Genomic DNA, 20961 nt, shown 5'->3' on the forward strand with positions numbered 1-20961 from the left:
TGCAATGATTATTTTGCTCAATTAATAATTCTTGATTTTTGAATTCATTAACACTTAAAATGTTTAGGATCTAAAGACAATTGTATTAAGCTATCACAAATCACTAAGAAATTAATAAACAGACAATAAACTTGTATGGCTCTTCTGTTGTTATCCTAGGTAACCCAATTTCATGAAATTTAGAGCAGTATGTCTAGCTGATTTATAACCAAAGTCCAGAACATTTTAAAATGAAGTACTGACATTCAATTAAAGTTTTAAAACTCATAAAACTGACTTGGCAAATAGAATATATAATGTTTGTTAGGGTTTTTTTGTGTGTGTGTTTTCACTGACAACAAGTGTACAGCAATTAGGTAAGTTTCCCCTCCTTTGGTCCACAATTGATAATGAATGCTTAAGGATCAAATTTCTCAAGGTTGCTCTCGTAGGAGACAGTATCCACTGGCTAGGAGGTGGTGACTTGTAGAGCCACATGAAGCTTTCATATAAAGGTTTTCCCAGTGATAGGGACAGAGTAAAGGAACAAAGTAGGTCAGTTTTGGGGGGCTCCAAGGAGCTCCAGTTCTTTATGGCTCAGCGAAGAAAGAATTTGGTGAGAGGCAAAGTGATAAATAAGAAGTGATTTATTAGAATAGGACACTTCTGAGGCTTACAAGCAGGCTAGCGAAAGGGTGCTGTGCCCTGAGAACTTAGTGGGCTACACTTCTATAATCAAAGGAAAAGTGGGGAGGGGAAAAAGACCACCTTCTTCCTCATTCTTGAGGAGATGTCATCGGTTCCTCCTCCACTTCAGGCGAGGGAGTATTCTTGTCCCTATGTGGTCAAACTGGGACTGTCATGGAGGAATGGAAATGAGCAAAAAGACGGTAACATATGCTAAAAGTGGTTAATCATCTCAGGTTTTAGTATAATGTCACCTTTTCCTTATATTTTTGTTTTTAGTGTGTGCAGAGGGGTGTGCCCTAGTAATCATAAAATTGCTGAGCTCACTGGGCAGGCAGTGGGTCTCATACAACCACTGTTTTATTGTTTGGGGGCAGGTCTCATGCTTCTGTTGCATGGTTTTGTTGCTATGCAAGCCTGCTCGGCTTTGTGGTTAAGCAAACCTGCTGTCTTGAGTTACCATTAACATACAGGGGTCTCCCATACTTTTTTCTGTACTTACAATCCCCTAGCAGGATTAACTATTTAATTACCTACTTTGTTCCTTTACTCCGTCCCTATCACCAGGACTCATCCATAGACTAAATCTACCCACTAACGGGTAGAAAAAGAAATTAGAGAAATTGGTTTGAATGATATGGGCATCAGAGTAGAAAAGATATACTTTAAATCTCAGCTCTATTGTTTTCCAGGGTGAACTTGAGCAATTTTTCTAACCCCCTCCGTGCCTCAGTTTAGTTATTGTTAAAATGAGATTATAAAACCTACTTGCAGAATTATTTTGAGAAGTCAATAAAAACATAGATATAAAGTGACTAAGACTCTTCCAAATGAGTAGTAGGCATCCACAAAAATTAGCATACAATAACTGTGCTCAAAGATCAATGACATGCATTGTATTGTTGGTGCAGTAAAAACATCTTTGATGAGCCAAGACCATGATTAAATTTTTATTGAATCCAAAAGCACACAGAAAATTTCCTGGTCGCTGTAGACAACAGAGGCAGTGCAGCAAACACTCTCCCAAAATCTTCTACTCCAAAAATGTGAAGTAACTGTCCATTTATGAAATGTCTACACAAAACCAAACCCTCAATATTACTTGAAGACAGACAATGCTAAAAAGACAAAATAACTCCCAGTAAAAATTGAAAAATCAACAAATTCCAGTGCCCCAGGAACACAGGCTTTGACTCCATCTCAGCAAGCAAAAAGGCAGACCAAGAAAAACTGTAGGGTAGGTAAGGAGGGTAGATAACAAAGAATAGCAAAAAAAGGGAATATACTATATTTAATAGATTATATACTATGATCTAGTGATAGTCGACTGAAAAAAAATTCATAATCTAAAAGTTGAGAGGTATGTTTTATTCGGCAGACATTCTTAGGACTTCAAGCCTGGGAGACAGCATCTCAGATAATGTTGAGAAAACTGTTCTGAGGAGGCAATGGGGGAGCCAGGATATATAGGAGTTCTTACAACAAAGGGCAGGTAGTTGGAACGTCAAAAGATTGTTGTTAATTAAAACCAGATATCTCAAGTTAAGGAATTTAGTGCTTTTTTAAGTGTGGGAAGATGCAAGAGTCTGAGCTCACTGAAATCATTACTTTGGTGTACATACACCTCAGCTATCTGGGGCCAGTGTCCTGTGTTTTCTCATCCTGAGTTTCGTCAAGCTGCACTGTTGGGGGTGGCTGCAGTCTGATGACTGCTAGATTGCAGGCATTCCTTGTTTCCATCCCGAGTTCCCTCAGGGCTCACCATCAGGTTGGCTACAATCACTGATGGCTGTGACATCCTTTGTTTACTGATACGGCAGGCAGCATTCTTAGTCCACGTGATGATCTAGAAAATTTCGTCATTATTCATAGTTCACTCTATTAATAACCTAGGAAATTTTATTTTGCTTAATGTAAATTTTTTTAAAGTATCATAAATAGAAAATATATTTATAATCACACATTTACATGTTTTATGGGGCCAGTAAGAAAACAGCACATGTTTAATGATAATTTCAGTTAATTTTCAAAAAACCAGCTTTGCAGTGCTGAGGTTGACAATAACTTTAAAATTTAAAAAAATCGGAATAAATATATTGCAGAAAATAGTCATTTGTTCTCAACTGTAATATAAAATGAACCGTATTTCAAGGTTTGCAACAGACAGTCTAGTAAGACAGACAGTCTTCTTTCTGGGAAACAAATAGTTGCTATTATGAATGAAGTAAAAAGTAGGCATATGTGTCTAAGGAGAGGGTCTGTGAGCTTGGATATCCCCAAAATAATGAACATATCAACCACTCAGATCCTGACTTCAAAACACCATTTTCCAATAAACAAAGAAGGATGTCTTTGAGAAATGGTTGATTCTAGGGTTGAGGCAGGTAAAGGAAAAGATGAGCTTGAAATACCTTGTAATTCCAGAAAGCAATGAAGTGTTTAAAAATAAATGGATATATATGTCAAAAGGGACTTCCACTAGCGAATACTAGAATAATGGACTATTAAAATATATAATAAAATATATTCACCTCTATATCTATCTATCTATCTGTCTATCTATCCACCTATCTGCCTACTTACCTACCTACCTGCTTTTAATCTATTTATATTGAAAATCCTGAGTTCACACCAATGCCTCCAATTCTAATCCAACAGCACAGGGGTTATTTTAGTTTTCACACTTTTCATGTTTGTAACTCTCTAACAGTGAAAAAACGTTTGTCTTCCATTACTTTTAAATATGCATTTATTTAATTTTTCTGTACATAAGTCAATCTTTCATCTATGCCACAACCTCTCTTCTGTATGGATGCCCTCCTCACCCTATTTGGGCTCCAGTGTCCCATTCTATATAGCCTCTATCAGTGAATCCCTCTGCATATTGTTAGGGCTCTGGCTCCCTAGGCTGGGTCTTTCCTCTCAGGGAATGTCTTTCTAGCCGTTTCTTTCTTTCTTTCTTTTTTTTTTTTAAACTTCAATCATTCTTTGGCAGACTAGTCCTTTTTTTTTTTATTAATTAATTTATTTATTTTTGCTGTGTTGGGTCTTCGTTTCTGTGCGAGAGCTTTCTCTAGTTGTGGCAAGCAGGGTCCACTCTTCATCGCGGTGCGCGGGCCTCCCACTGTCGCGGCCCCTCCCGCCGCGGAGCACAGGCTCCAGATGCGCAGGCTCAGTAGTTGTGGCCCACGGGCCCAGCCGCTCCGCGGCACGCGGGATCCTCCCAGACCAGGGCTCGAACCCACGTCCCCTGCATTAGCAGGCAGACTCTCAACCACTGCGCCACCAAGGAAGCCCTCTTTTTTTTTTTAATGGTAATTTTTCTGGGTTTTTTTGGCTGTGCCAGGTCTTTAGCTGCAGCATGCAGGCTTTTAGTTGTGGCATGCGGGATCTAGTTCCCAGATGAGGGATGGAACCCTGGCCCCCTGCATTGGGAGAGCGGAGTCTTAACAACTGGACCACCAGGGAATTCCCTCTAGCCGGGTTTAAATTCTGTTTTCCTACACCTGGGCCTCCACTTTGTGAGTGCACCTTTTTCACCTTTCTTGGACTCTGGATCTCCATGCTGGGTCACCATGACTCCCCTTCTATCCCCAACTCCTATCTTGCCCTGTTTACCTATTAGATTTTGTGTGAATTATTCAGGAAAGTTAGGGAAGGGAAGGGAAAGAAAGGGGACAAATTTGGAGTCATTTATAACATCTTTCTTCCTTTCATACCTCATACTCAATCCATTGACAAATCATTGGCACTATACTCAAAGTATATCCAGAATACAATCACTTATTACCATTTCTATTATGGTCCAAGATAACACCATATGTCCTCTGGATGATCACAATAGCCTCCTTACTGATTTCACATTACCTCTACAGTACAGTCTCAACTGAGAAGCAAGTTTGGTCACTCCTCTGCTCAGAAGCCTTCTCTATATTCTCCATTTCCTTCCAAGTTAAAAAAAGAAAGTCCTTATGGTGAACTACAAGAGCCTACATAATCTGCCCTTATATACCTGAGTCCTAAACGTTGGCCTCCCAAACCCATTATCACTCTGATTATATCTCCTACTTCTTTTCTCCTTGTTTAATGGCCTTTCTGCTCTTCCAAAAGCACACCAGGCCTACTCCCAACTTTCAAACTTTGTGGTTGCTCTTCCTCTTTGCCTGGAGTAGCCTTACTCCAGATATCCTCAAGGCTCCTTCCCTCTCCTCCTTCACATCTTTGCTGAAATATCTCTTTCTTAGCAAGACATTACTGATGAACCTTTTAAAATTTAAGTGCTCAATGTCGGCTGAAAAAAAATGCACAACCTAAAAGTTGAGAATTATGTTTTCTTTGGTGAACAAAGGAGGATAAGTATCTTCCCAACACACACCTAGATGCATCATATTTAAACTGATGGAATCCGAAGATAAAGAGAACATATTAAAGGACACCAGAGAGACAAATTACATGCAGAAGAATAAAGATTCCAACAGACATCTCTTCAGAAACTATATAGATTACTATAGATTGAAATCTGTGTGCCAAAAAAAATAGATGAAAGAAATAAAGACATTTTCAGTAAAACAAAGTGAAAATAAATGCCACCATCACCACGACCGTGAATAATACTACTATCAACAACAAAACAGAGAATTCATTACCTGCAGGACTGCATTAAAAAGATATTAAAGGATGTTCTTCAGACACAAGAAATTTGATACCAGACAGAAGCTAAAAAAATAATGAAGACTGCTAGATATGATTTTAAAAAAAAGCAAATATAAATTTTGCATGATTAGTAATTTCTCTAAAAGACAATTGACATTTAAAGAAAAATGATAGCAATTTGTTTGTATCATATGTAAAAGTAAAATTATGACCATAGCACAAAGAAGAAAACAAAATGAGAATATTCTAGTACCACACATGAGGTAACACAATATTACTTGATGATAGACTAATTAATTATGGTTGTATGGTGTAATCCTAAGAATAACCGATTTATTATTTTAAATAATTTGTACTTCTAAAGTGATATGAAGTAAGCAAATAGTAGAGATAAAATGATATCATAAAAAGTACTCTGCAAAAAAGGCAAGAAGAGGTAAATGTGATTACAAAGAAACATGCCTCTTTGTGGTTGGTAGATTTAATCCAAAGATTTAAAATTATGTTAAATACAAATGGCCTAATCATAAAAGTTAAGGGCTGTCACCTGAAATAAAAATGCACCGCATGAGAGCTGTGAGTTCAGTTTTATTTGGGGACATACCGAGGATTATAGCCCAGGAGACAACCTCTCAAATAACTCTGAGGAACTTCTTTGAAGAGAGAGGTGGGGAGGCCAGTATATATGTGATTTTGGTGAAGGGGTACCTGCAATCAAGCACACATTTTGGTAGAGGTTACTGCTCATCATGGGAGACAGATATCTCAGTTAATGATTTAAGTGCTTTTCTAAGTATGGGAAGATGTGAGAACCTGGGTTTATAAAATCTTCTCCTGAAAATGTTTAACTATCTGAAGGCCTGTTCTTCCAGTTTTCCCAGAGCACAGAGTGCCTTGTTCTTGATCTGCACCCTGAATTCTTTCTAGGTTGTATTGTAGGTCAGTGACTGCAGTGGCTAATGACTCAATTCTTATAGAACCGGGTGGCAAGCAACATTCATTAGTTGGCAGAATTATGATTGCTTTTTCTCTGGATAAAAAAAATCAAGACCCAATTACATGGTGTAAACAGAAGATAGCGATAAAGATAAATGTAATATAAAAAGACAAGATAGGGCTTCCCTGGTGGCGCAGTGGTTGAGAGTCCACCTGCCGATGCAGGGGACACAGGTTCGTGCCCTGGTCCGGGAAGATCCCGCATACCGCGGAGCGGCTGGGCCCGTGAGCCATGGCCGCTGAGCCTGCGCGTCCGGAGCCTGTGCTCCGCAACAGGAAAGGCCACAACAGTGAGAGGCCCGCATACCGCAAAAACAAAAAACAAACAAACAAAACAAAAGACAAGATAATTAAGAGAGTCATATGGTAAGAATTCTAGTCTCTAAAATTTTCTACTTAAGTTTTATTTCCTGAAGCTATAGTGTAAATATGAGAACACTAAAAACATGGAAAGCATTTTTGGAGTTAACTTTTATAAATTTTTTAGACTACATATATATATATCCCATAAACTTAATCATTATTGTGAAGTTTAAAAAATAATTTATCTGAACCAATAAATCACTTCAGTTTTTCATTATTTGATCTGAACCTCAGGTGAGGGTGGGCATCTGCGTATAGTTTGTATATTAAATGTTCAGTTCATATGTTCCTTTCTGAACACAGCCCACTCATTCTCTTCATAAAATGGATCAATTGCCAATTATTTTTACTCTGTTACTGTATTAGTCTTTGTTCACAGCTCATTGTAGCCCGAGTGCAAAACAGGAAAACCAATACAGAGGGTACATTTCACCAAACAAAATTTATCTCTAGGCAATTTGTGTTTGGACAAGGATAGGTCAGTTAGTTATGGGCTGTGAGCCTGTAACGAGCTTTGGGCAGAAATAATGGGTCATGTGCAAATAGAGTAAAGGAAGCCAGTTTATATATAGCAAGGGAAGAAAAACTACAATGCACAGTGATAAAGGGAAATGAGCTCTCCTAAAGCTCAAGAAATATAGAAAGTACTTTACTTGGTATCTGATGATTTTTTTAGCTGTTAGTTCTGATATCCAATGACAATCGTTTGCTCTTTCATCCCACTGTTTCAATGCAGTAGCATTCTTGTACTCCACAGAAATCCTCCAGCTTTTTTCCTTAATTTACTCTAGCTATTTCACTCCACGAAACTAAATTACTCTAATTTTAAATTTGTAATATAATTACTAATCAAGATACTACCAACCACCATTTCTGATATGAAATAGAACAGTTCCTATTGTATTAAAGCCATCAGTAGTAAAAACATAGTATATTACTTTGTGATGATGAAACTTATCATGTGTTTATTGCACTGCAACTGTGCCATATTCTCATATCTATCCTTGAATACATATAATACAGAGATAATCTTATGAATGCTGTGGTAGCAGAAATAATGGTTCTGAAAAGATATCCAAGAATACACGAATATGTTGACTTAGATGGTGAAAGAGATTTGCAGATGTGGTTAAATTAGGATCCTGAGATGAGAGACTACCCTGGATTATTTGGGTGAATTCATTCTGATCATAATGGTCCTTATAAGTAAAAAAACGAACACAGGAAGGTCAGAATCAGAGAGAGGTTTGAAGATGCATGGTACCGGCTTTGAGGATGCAAGAAGAGGCCATGAACAAAGGAATGAGGACACCTTCCAGAAACTGCAAAAAAGAGAGGTGATTCTCCCCTATACCTTCCAGAATAAACTCAGTCCTGTTAAGATCTTGATTTTTGTCCAGAGAAACCAATTTCAGACTTGTGATCTCCAGCGCTGCAATGCAATTTGTGTTGTTTTAAAGCCTCCAAGTTTGTGATAATTTGTTACAGCAGCAGAATGAAACTAATACAAATGGTTTAAAATATTAGCAAATGAAGATTTCTATGAATGGTAGAGTTGCTGGAGTCCACTATGGGTATATTTCATGGTTCTAGATTCCTGGAGTTTGTATTATAGTAATAATTGATTTTTGATATAATTAAGTGTCTTGTTCATCAAACGTGTGTACTCTGTGCCACAATTACTGTGTTGTATGTATTATACTGAATGCTCACTACCATCTGGTTATTGAATTAGTCAACCTTTATAACGAAAATCTTGTAGACTCTTCATTAATCTTCTTTATGTCTATAATCTTAATTTTTTCAACAGGAATATTGAGGTACAGGGAAATTTGATTACTTGCTCTAGGTTCAACTAGCTGACACCAATTGGAAAATGGCAAGAGCTTAGCTACAAACTCTAGTCTTTCTGATGTTAATGCCAATGTTATTTCACCAAGCTCAATTTATTTATTTTATTTTTCCAAATAGTTTGCTAGTGGGTATACTGTGCCTGTGGATGGAGTCCTATGTAATCTTGTGTAAGCAGGCTTCATAAAAGCTTTGGAAAGAAAGTCACCAAGAGGACTAGCAGTAGGCAGAGCCACCTTCTTGTGTATTATCTCTTCTTAAAGGAGAGAAATATTGTCCTCTGTGACCCTGAAGTATTCCATAAAAATGAAGTATCCCATAAAATATGAACTAAAAAAATATGAACATAATTTTAAAAATTTTTCAGAGGGAACATTGCTAAATCAGGTAATACATTCTAAGCCAATAGTTCATTTTTAAGCACTTTAGAAATTCAAATTCACTATTCAGATTTTCATTTAAAATATTCTGCCTCTTGACTTCTGTCCATGAAAATCTATTCCTCTAAATTTCATGAAATTAATTTAAGTAGGATAATATCCCAAAAGTCTAATCAGCATTTTATTACATTTATTAACTTATCAGCATTTGCCAGTTATTCAACTGAATCTATACTGGACAGTTAACATTTTAGTTATTATTGGAGAACACTGTTCCTTGAAAATTTATCATTGTGGATTTTTATTTTATTATAAATTTCCAGGAGCATTTAGTTAAAACAATGAAGAATGAATTCCAAAATCTCTAGAAACAGTTTTCTTGTAACTTTTAACTTCATTAAAATTTTCCATATAATGAGAGACAGTTTTCCTAGAAAATTTAAAGACATTTAAAAGTTGTAGGTAAAATTTTAACTTTGATCCCAAAAGATGAAATTATTTCAAACAAAATTCAATTTAACAAAATTCATTTCAATTTCAATTAGTATAAAATTAGCATGTTTTCATACATTTTAAAATAAAACATGTTTTGCTCTTTAAAATTATGTTATGCCTTCATATTCAAATTTATGATACATAAGTAACTGAAGAGAATAGTGGATACAGCAGTGATTAAAAGAATAAGATCCATAAAAAAGTGAAGTGATATTTTTTGCATATTAGACTATTGCAAATTTTAAGGTTTGCTAATAATCATTTTTGGTGTCTATGCAGAAATATGAACCTTAATAAACAGTTTGTGTGGGTTTTTTTTTTTGTTTTTGTCTTTATTTTGGTAAGAACATAATCTATACCACACTCTTTCATTGGCATTTGGCAATACCTGATCATAAATTCATTCCCAGTAATTTAATCTGTCACCATTCCAACAAATTAAATTAAGGAAAGTAGACATCAAATGTCACTTTGCATTGCTTAAAATTGGAAAGAATATAAATCCATTCAGTGGAAAGTTGTGTATTATTTAAAGAGAATGATGTCTGTTAATATTTGTTGACTTGCTAATATCTAAAATATACATGATTAGTTAAAAATATATAGCATAGAACAGTGCCATACAATCTCTTTTATGCAAATACAGAGTTTTTATCAAATAATTTATTCATTTATTTGTATTCACTAGTTCATATAACTATTTTTGTAGAAGTGGGCCCAAAACTTAAATATATGTAAGTATATATATCAGGCAAGAAATCATGGTATGGAGGTTAAGTGATGATGATGGAGAAGGTAAGTTTTATTTGCATTTAATAACTTTCTGTAGTGTTTGAATTTTAAATAACAGACATATATTGAATATATTTTAAAAATAAGGAAAATAATAGTCATAAAATGAAATGTTATTAGGAAATAGAAAAAAGTAGTAACGGTTGTGAATTTTGGGTAGACCAAATATGTCAGAATGGATTGATCAGTTAATGAACAAGAAAGAGGATACAGAAGCCTTGAGCTTGGCCTATTGCCCTTTTTTCTTCTATTAGTTCTCTGTTGGGAAAATCATATTTATTTCCCATTACTTTACTTTATGAGTAGTTATTTCCTTCCATTAACATACCTGGACTTTTGCCCTACCCCTAATTCTTCTACAGGAGGTCCTTGACTAGAATTGGTTAGAACTTACACATCAAAGTCTCAGGAGTCAGGAATCACTCTTTTCCCCATATTTTTCCACATTAAGAGTGAGGCAGGGCAGCCACACAAGCAAGTGGTATAATCTGCAGACTAAACTTTCCCTTGCATGACTTTTCCCAAGTTTGGTTAAGGTAAATAAATATTTTTTTTAATGCCAAAGTAATGGAGACTTGAAGTCACAAAAATATCATGGCATAAAGGCTAAAATACAAGAAAATTTAGTGCAGTTGCTAGTGTAAAGAAAAATCTTAAAATTTTTTATATCAAAAATGTAGTTGAATATTATGTTAAAAAGTTTAATATATGTTAACTATGAACCAGACATGTTCAACTTTAAAAATATTTTGATTAATGATATTCTATTTATTATTATTTTGTCTATACTTGAATTAACTAAAAATATCTGCCAAGGTTTTCAGCACAGTTTCTGAATTCTGAGCATCAGTGGGAACATGCAATTACTAGAGGAAGTGAGGAAGCTAGGTAACTTGTTTAACTGTGTTCCAATTTACTGTTTCTTTTCTGCATCTTTTTCTTTTTTATTGTAGCCTACAGTGAATTCAAAACTTCTTAACAAATCCAAAGCTAATTTTAGTAAAAGTAGAGCTTACAAAAATTTAGAAATATTATAATTTTTAAATGAAATAAACTCTAACCATTCATCTAATCCCTCATTCTTTACATACTGGGAAGTTCAAGTTTGTTAAATCATCTTGACCTAGATTTTACTTTCTGTGTCTGACAATGTGGCAAAGATGACCGGCAATTCAACAGATTTTGTGATTCCCCTATCAGTGGGGCTCAGACAAGAATGAACTTTCCCAAGTCCCTCCCATCCTCCATCCAGTGGGGCTGTATTTTTACCAAAGGTATGTGAGATAAAGTTATGCTTGTCTCTTCTAGTCCTAGGCCTTTAAAAGAGGGTCTCTCTTTAAGGTCTCTAATTCCTTTGATTTTTGTACTGAGCATACAATGGTGAAGCTGTAAAGATTGACCGAGCCACAGATTGAAGGATCCTAAGTCCCTGAATTACCATGGAAGAAAGCCTCCTTTCAATTGAGTAAACATCCTGAATCATTATGTGAGGGAGAAATAGAATCCTATTGAGTTTTGCCATTATACTTCAAAGTTTATTTATTCAAATATCGTTGTTACCCTAAGTAACGCATACACAATTTTAAATTTACAATGCATTCATTTTTATTTTGACTCATATCTTATTTCTGAATTTGGCTTTAGGGAATAGAAATTAGATATATGTGCATATATATATATATATATATATATATATATATATATATACACACACACACACACACACACATATATATATATATTTTTTTCCTTAATAGAACAAGGGTAAATGGTAAATAGTATCTGGGAAATTGAATGATACAGTAATTTTCAAATTTACCATTATGTGATTTCTTCTGTTTTCCACTATTAGTAAGTTTAGGATTTGGAAATTTTGGAGAAATATACCTCCTCCAAAACCAGAAATTTAGGGGGTCATATTTTTTTATTTATGTCTATAATCTGTAGAACTGGCTGAAGAAAGTTCACATAACAAAATTATTTCATGGCAAGTATCATTATTATATTTATTATGTTTTTCATTTTAAAACAAAATAAAATAAAATAGCAAAACTTATCCAAGAAAGAAATAGAGATTTCTCTTATCTCCTTGTCAAACTAAAATGTGGTGGTACTGACCTGCTGTTTTTGTGCAAAGACCCCAGAAGAGAGGACATGCTAAGTAAGGGAGGGCCTATAATATGTCCCATTAAATGAAATCCATCATAAGCCCACAAAGAGGACTCCCCTGGTGGCTCAGTGGTTAAGAATCCGCTTGCCAATGCAGGGGACCCAGGTTCGATCCCTGGTCCAGGAAGATACTACATGCCATGGAGCAACTAAGCCTGTGCACCACAACTACTGAGCCCATGTGCCACAACTACTGAAGTTCGCATGCCCTAGAGCCTGTGCACTGCAACTACTGAGCCCGCGTGCTGTAACTACTGAAGCCCATGTGCCTAGAGCCCATGCTACACAACAAGAGAAGCCAACGCACTGAGAAGCCTGTGCACCAAAACGAAGAGTAGCCCCTGCTCGCCACAACTAGAGAAAGCCTGCACGCAACAACGAAGACCCAACACAGACAAAAATAAATTAAAAAAAAAAAAAAGCCCACAAAGGTTATTGTGAAAACTTTGAAACAGATACGTACAGGAAGTCAAAATTTCTTTCTTTAGACGATCTGTTGTAATGATTCATAATTATGATTCTAGTGATATTTCATTACCTATGAAGTCAACACAACATATAGAATTTACAAAAAAATAAAGTCTCTGTGTCACCTACCTGTATACTTATACACTTTGTGGAGAAAATTTAGACAAAGCAGGACTGTGTTCTGAAAGCCTGTAGAGTCACTGATGAAGGGGGCTTTATCCCCACTAACAAGCATTTGTGTTGGCAGGCCCTTCTGGAGACAATATGTTCTAATCAAAGCTGAAGAGAAGAGGGGTGGAGCTAAATAATCCACAAACAAAGCCCTGCTGCTTTCAAACTCTGCTTCTTGTTTACAGCAATGTTGTAACCTAATAGACAAGTGAGGGGGAGTATGCATTTAGAATTAGTCTACTCAGAACTCTGCCAACTGAACTTATAAAACAGATAAGTTCTTCAAAACTACATTATTCTAATTTTTAGATTACAGACTGTAAAAATGTGGTATTGATTTAGCCCCTAGATTGGAAGCTTTGAAGAGATGTTCTTAGAATTTAAATCTAGAAATTATCATCACAGAAAATATGGACTTTTAGTCAAATGTTTTGCCTTTTTCTTAAAACATGCTCTACTTGAATAAACTCTGGAATGTGACCAACTCTCATTGTTTCAAAATGTAAAGATATAAATCAAAGAGGATTAGCAATTTCTGCTGGATTTGGATATCTCTTTAAGAACACATGATTTTCATTTCAGGTAACCACTGAAAAATGAAATAACATATGGAGAATTTTTCCTGATTTTCAGGTAGTTTGATATTTTTTCCTAATGATATATACTAGACAGACAATTTTTCTCTTTTTTTCAGGTGTACAACATAATGATTTGATACTTGTGTATACTGCAAGATGATCACCACAAGTCTAGTTAACATTAGTCACCCTACACAGTTACAGTTTTTCTTGTGATGAGAACTTTTAATATCCACTCTCTTAGAAACTTTCATATACACAATACAGTGCCATTAACTATAGTCAACATGCTGTACATTATGTCTTCATGACATTTATTTTATAACTAGAAATTTGTACATTTTGACCCCTTTCCCTCATTTCACCTACCTCCCGCCTCTGGCAACCACCAATCTGTTCTTTGTGTCTACGAGCTTGGTTTTTGTTTTTTGGGGGTTTTGTTTTTGTTTTGTTTTGTTTTTAAGATTCTACATATAAGTGAGGTCACACAGTATTTGTCTTTCTCTGTCTGACTTATTTCATTTAGAGTAATGCCCTCAAAGTCCATCCATGTTGTTGCAAGTGGCAAAATGTCCTTCTTCTTTATGGCTGAATAATATCCCATCGTGTATATATACCACATTTTCTTTATCCATTCATCTGTCGGTGGACACTTAGGTTGTTTCCATGTCTTGGCTAGTGTAAATAATGCTGCAATGAACATGAGGTGTGCATATATTTTTTTCAAATTAGTGCTTTCACTTTTTTTTTTCAGAAAAATACCCAGAAGTGAAATTGCTGGATCATATGGTAGTTCTATTTTTAATATTTTGAGGACTCTCCATACTGTTTTCTATAGCGGTTGCACCAATTTTCTCTTCTTATTGACAAAGAAATTTTAATTTTTAATTTGTAATGAATAATGTTATATCTGTATTATTTGTATCATCTGGTCTGGAAATATACTTACTTATAAAATACTTTCAAGTTTTATCCAGTAAAATGTTTTCTTATCAGTTTTATCTTTATCATAATACTTCCCGATGGTTGACATATAGGTAAATTGAAAAAGATTTCAGTGAAAAAGATAGTGTAAGATAGATAGTATAAGATTAAAAAGATAACTTTAGATCCATTCTTATCTATTGTGAAATTTTTGATGAGCAACCTTCAAGGATGAGACATGTGTAACCCATAAGTACTTCAAGAGGTCATCAAAGTTACTAGAATATGACTTTACCTGCTATCCAAGAAGGAAAATGTTATTAATATTTAGGCACTTATAACAATCTCTCTTTCTGAAAATCAATTCTATTTATAAATATAATTTTTCAATATTCTAAATGAGGGGAGAACATTTAAGAGTTAAAGTATAAAAGACTTAATGCTTAATTCTCCCCAAAAAGCTTAATATTAGCTATATTGATTACTATTATTACTGAATCCATTTGAAAGAAATAAACCATATGATTTTCCTTTTTCATTTCTAATTCTATTGATTTGAGTCTTCTCCCTTTTTTTCTTGCTGAGTCTGGCTAATGGTTTATCAATTTTGTTTATCTTCTCAAAGAACCAGCTTTTACTTTTATTGATCTTTGCTATCGCTTCCTTCATTTCTTTTTCATTTATTTCTGATCTGATTTTTATGATTTCTTTCCTTTTGCTAACTTTGGGGGTTTTTTGTTCTTCTTTCCCTCATTGCTTTAGGTGCAAGGTCAGGCTGTTTACTCGAGAGGTTTCCTGTTTCTTAAGGTGGGATTGTATTGCTATAAACTTCCCTCTTAGAACTGCTTTTGCTGCATCCCATAGGTTTTGGGTCATCCTGTCTCCATTGTCATTTATTTCTAGGTATTTTTTATTTCTTCTTTGATTTCTTCAGTGATCACTTCGTTATTAAGTAGTGTATTGTTTAGCCTCCATGTGTTTGTATTTTTACAGATCTTTTCCTGTAATTGATATCTAGTCTCCTAGCATTGTGGTTGGAAAAGATACTTGATACAATTTCAACTTTCTTAAATTTACCAAGGCTTGATTTGTGACCCAAGATATGATCTATCCTGGAGAATGTTCCATGAGCACTTGAGAAAAATGTGTATTCTGTTGTTTCTGGATGGAATGTCCTATAAATATCAATTAAGTCCATCTTGTTTAATGTATCATTTAAAGCTTCTGTTTCCTTATTTATTTTCATTTAGGATGATCTGTCCATTGGTGAAAGTGGGGTGTTAAAGTCCCCTACTATGAATGTGTTACCGTTGATTTCCCCTTTTATGGCTGTAAGTATTTGCCTTATGTATTGAGGTGCTCCTGTGTTGGGTGCATAAATATTTACAATTGTTATATCTTCTTCTTGGATCGATCCCTTGATCATTATGTAGTGTCCTTCTTTGTCTCTTCTAATAGTCTTTATTTTAAAGTCTATTTTGTCTGATATGAGAATTGCTACTCCAGCTTTCTTTTGATTTCCATTTGCATGGAATACCTTTTTCCATCCCCTTACTTTCCGTCTGTATGTATCTCTAGGTCTGAAGTGAATCTCTTGTAGATAGCATATATATGGGTCTTGTTTTTGTATCCATTCAGCCAATCTGTGTCTTTTGTTGGGAGCATTTACTCCATTTACATTTAAGGTAATTATCGATACGTATGTTCCTATTCCCATTTTCTTAATTGTTTTGGGTTCGTTTTTGTAAGTATTTTCCTTCTGTTGTGTTTCTTGCCTAGAGAAGTTCCTTCAGCATTTGTTGTAAAGCTGGTTTGGTGGTGCTGAACTCTCTCAGCTTTTGCTTGTCTGTAAAGGTTTTAATTTCTCCATCAAATCTGAATGAGATCCTTGCTGGGTAGAGTAATCTTGGTTGCAGGTTTTTCTCCTTCATCACTTTAAATATGTCCTGCCAGTCCCTTCTGGCTTGTAGAGTTTCTGCTGAAAGACCAGCTGTTACCCTGATGGGGATTCCCTTGTGTGTTATTTGTTGTTTTTCTCTTGCTGCTTTTAATATGTTTTCTTTGTGTTTAATTTTTGACAGTTTGATTAATATGTGTCTTGGCGTATTTCTCTTTGGATTTATTTTGTATGGGACTCTCTGTGCCTCCTGGACTTGATTAACTATTTCCTTTCCCATATTAGGGAAGTTTTCAACTATAATCTCTTCAAATATTTTCTCAGTCCCTTTCTTTTTCTCTTCTTCTTCTGGAACCCCTATAATTCGAATGTTGGTGTGTTTAATGTTGTTCCAGAGGTCTCTGAGACTGTCCTCAGTTCTTTTCATTCTTTTTTCTTTATTCTGCTCTGCAGGAGTTATTTCCACTATTTTATCTTCCACGTCACTTATCCGTTCTTCTGCCTCAGTTATTCTGCTGTTTATCCCATCTAGAGTATTTTTAATTTCATTTATTGTGTTGCTCATCGTTGCTTGATTCATCTTTAGCTCTTCTAGGTCCTTGTTAACTGTTTCTTGCATTTTGTCTATTCTATTTCCAAGATTTTGGATCATCTTTACTATCATTATTCTGAATTCTTTTTCAGGTAGACTGCCTATTTCCTCTTCATTTGTTAGGTCTGGTGGGTTTTTATCTTGCTCCTTCACCTGCTGTGTGTTTTTCTGTCTTCTCATTTTGCTTATCTTACTGTGTTTGGGGTCTCCTTTTTGCAGGCTGCAGGTTCATAGTTCCCGTTGTTTTTGGTGTCTGTCCCCAGTGGCTAAGGTTGGTTCAGTAGGTTGTGTAGGCTTCCTGGTGGAGTGGACTAGTGCCTGTGTTGTGGTGGATGAGGCTGGATCTTGTCTTTCTGGTGGACAGGTCCACGTCTGGTGGTGTGTTTTGGGGTGTCTGTGGCCTTATTATGATTTCAGGAAGCCTCTCTGCTAATGGGTGGGGTTGTGTTCCTGTCTTGCTAGTTGTTTGGCATAGGGTGTCCAGCACTGTAGCTTGCTGGTTGTTGAGTGAAGCTGGGTGCTGATGTTGAGATGGAGATCTCTGGGAGATTTTCGCCGTTTGATATTATGTGGAGCTGGGAGGTCTCTTGTGGACGAGTGTCCTGAAGTTGGCTCTCCCACCTCATAGGCAAAGCACTGACTCCTGCCTGCAGCACCAAGAGCCTTTCATCCACACGGCTCCTCAATTTGGGATGATTCGTTGTCTATTCATGTATTGCACAGATGCAGGGTACATCAAGTTGATTGTGGAGCTTTAATCCGCTGCTTCTGAGACTGCTGGGAGAGATGTCCCTTTCTCTTCGTTATTCTCACAGCTCCCGGGTCTCAGCTTTGGGTTTGGCCTCGCCTCTGTGTGTAGAACGCCAGAGAGCGTCTGCTCTTCGCTCAGACAGGACGGGGTTAAAGGAGCAGCTGATTCGGGGACTTTGGCTCACTCAGGCCGGAGGGGAGGGAGGGGTATGGAGTGCAGTGCGAGCCTGCGGCGGCAGAGGGCGGCGTGACGTTGCACCAGCCTGAGGCACGCCGTGCGCTCTCCCGGGGAAGCCGTCCCTGAATCCCGGGACCCCAGCAGTGGCGGGCTGCACAGGCTCCCCAGAAAGGGGGTGTGGACAGTGACCTGCGCTCGCACACAGGCTTCTTGGCGGCGGCAGCAGCAGCCCCAGCGTCCCACGCCCGTCTCTGGGGTCCGCGCTTTTAGCCGTGGCTCGCGCCCGTCTCAGGAGCTCCTTTAAACAGCGCTCTTAATGCCCTCTCCTTGCGCACCAGGAAACAAAGAGGGAAGAAAAAGTCTCTTGCCTCTTCCGCAGCTCCAGGCTTTTTCCCGGACTCCCTCCTGGCTAGCCGTGGTGCACTAACCCCTTCAGGCTGTGTTCACGCCGTCAGTCCTGTCCTCTCCCTGCGCTCTGACCGAAGCCCGAGCCTCAGCTCCCAGCCCCGCCCGCCCCGGCGGCCGAGAAGACAAGCCTCTCGGGCTGGTGAGTGCCGGTCGGCACCGATCCTCTGTGCGGGAATCTCTCCGCTTTGCCCTCCACACCCCTGTTGCTGTGCTCTCCTCCGCTACTCCGAAGCTTTCCCCCTCCGCCACCCGCAGTCTCCACCCGCGAAGGGGCTTCCTAGTGTGTGGAAACCTTTCCTCCTTCACAGCTCCCTCCCACTGGTGCAGGTCCCATCCCTATCCTTTTGTCTCCGCTTATTCTTTTTTCTTTTCCCCTACCCTGGTACGTGAGGGAAGTTTCTTACCTTTTGGGGGGTCTGAGGTCTTCTACCAGCGTTCAGTAGGTGTTCTGTAGGAGTTGTTCCACGTGTAGATGAAATTCTGGTGTGTTTGGCTCTCGCTCTCGCTCTGGCTCTCGCTGTGGCTCTGGCTCTCGCTCTGGCTCTGGCTCTCGCGCTCTCTCGCTCTCGCTCTCGCGCGCTCTCGCTCTCACTCTCGCGCGCTCTCCTCTCGCTCTCGCACGCTCTCGCTCTCAACCGTATGATTTTGAAATGCTCAGAATTTTATACTGTAGTATTTCACTTATTTGTTTTTCTCTTGCCATGCAATGAACTTTCCACAAAGTTTTAAAAGTCAAAAATGGGAGGAGGTATAAGAGTATTTTCACCTAATCTTATGCAGCATAATGAACAAGTTCTCTAAAGGGAAAACTGATCTTTCGTTGTTTACTCTCTCACCTGTGACACTTCACTTTGGACATCAACATTTGATTCTGATTGTCAGATTATCATTTTAGTCAGTGCAGGTGATGGTTTATAAAGTGAGTTGAAATAAGCTGATCAAATTCACCTCAATTTATTCCCTAGTAGTATTTATAGAGTTTACTGCTCACTTGACCTGAAAATGTGATGAACATGCACTATGAAGACATAATTTCTACAGGTTTTGAATATAATTTATTTGGTGTGAAAAGAATGAATAAGGCAGTCTTAATATTAATGTGGGTGCTAATGAGATAGGATGCCATGCAGTAATCTCATATTAATATTGTTGTCATCCTAATAAAGATTTAGATACTAGAACTTTATTCCTTAGGAACATACTGTTCAATGCATAAAAAATCTTACATTAAATATTATTCAAAATTTACCTGGCTACTCTCGAAGAGTATTACTTAAAACCCTAAAAAAAAACCCTGCCAAAACCTGGTAAAATTTATTCCATTTTTTCATTGTATCTGGAAAGGATGAATAACAGCTAGAAACATTATAACAAAAATTCATCTGATCCTTGGATGGTGGCAGAAAGGTGACATTGTATGATGATATTCCCATTATGCCAGAATCAACCACAGCAAGGAAGGGTATTGCAGAGAGATAATAATTAAGGTCTGTATAAACAAAAAGTTATTAATGTATTACAAATTTTGTAATTTGCCCTATGTAATTTGTCCTACTTTTGTCCTATGTATTTAAAGCAAGTTTTGAGGTTACTAGTTTTCTCTAATTGATATTTTCATAATTGGATAAATTAACTACTAATTTTTAAAATACTATCTAAAACCTCATGTCAAAACATTCACAATATTTGGGTCAAAGAGATTTTTCTTTTTTTTTTTTTTGTAAAAGCAGTAGTTCTCATTTCTATTTTCGTTTCTATAATTGGGATGCTAGATTGAATTCTTTGAGGAAAGGTCATCAATTTGAGTTTTGATTGTTACCTTAAACTCACCAGCCCACCAACCGTCCACAGAGATACATAGATGATCCCCAGATTCATGGCCACAGTCTGCCCTTTGGGTGGGATCAGCTAAAGAGAAAGGATCAAGGGCTGGGTTTACAAGGCTCATTTTTAAGCTGTAGATATACTAGATACATTAGGTTTACAGAAATGCACAAAATATTTTTCTTTTAAAGAATTGTGTCAGCCTTCCCATCACTGTTGTAAAAAAATTAATAAACAGAAACCCAGGGCTTCCCTGGTGGTGCAGTGGTTGAGGATCTGCCTGCCAATGCAGGGGACATGGGTTCGAGCCCTGGTCCAGGAAGATCCCACATGCCGCCGAGCAACTAAGCTCATGCGCCACAACTACTGAGCCTGCACTCTAGAGCCCGCGAGCCACAACTACTGAAGTCTGCGTGCCTAGAGCCCGTGCTCCACAGCAAGAGAAGCCACTGCAATGAGAAGCCCGCGCACCGCAACGAAGAGTAGCCCCTGCTTGCTGCGACTAGAGAAAAGCCCGTGCGCAGCAACAAATACCCAACACAGCCAAAAATAAATAAATAAATTTATTTATTAAAAAAACCAACAGAAACCCAAATTAAATTAAATTAGATTAAATTAAATTAAAATTTGGGAGACCAGAATGGAGAGCTCTCACACCTTGCAATGATAGCAGATCCCAACAGGAAGAAGAAAAACTCCTTTTCTTTCCTCACAAGGATTCAGCCAATGAAAAGCCATGGACTCTTTGCTTACTATAGCCCTCCCAACTTCCTTTTTGTTCTATAAAAGTGTGCTCCTTCCCTTGC

At 37.2% G+C, this 20961-nt stretch overlaps 1 protein-coding gene across 1 annotated transcript; it reads right to left on the minus strand.

Moving 5' to 3' along the window:
- Positions 1 to 2338: 2338 nt before the first annotated feature.
- Positions 2339 to 20279, minus strand: LOC307061553 (protein LEG1 homolog; the record flags this gene model as incomplete). The annotated part of the gene is made up of 6 exons (XM_079716735.1): positions 2339 to 2512; positions 4845 to 4957; positions 12963 to 13201; positions 14704 to 14804; positions 19636 to 19820; positions 20162 to 20279. The coding sequence occupies 6 exons, from the start codon at positions 20277 to 20279 to the stop codon at positions 2339 to 2341; spliced, it is 930 nt and encodes a 309-aa protein (XP_079572861.1).
- Between the last annotated feature and the right edge of the window lie 682 nt (positions 20280 to 20961).

Source organism: Hyperoodon ampullatus (genome assembly GCF_949752795.1).
Source record: "Hyperoodon ampullatus genome assembly, chromosome: 12".
Taxonomy (NCBI): Eukaryota; Metazoa; Chordata; class Mammalia; order Artiodactyla; family Ziphiidae; genus Hyperoodon; species Hyperoodon ampullatus.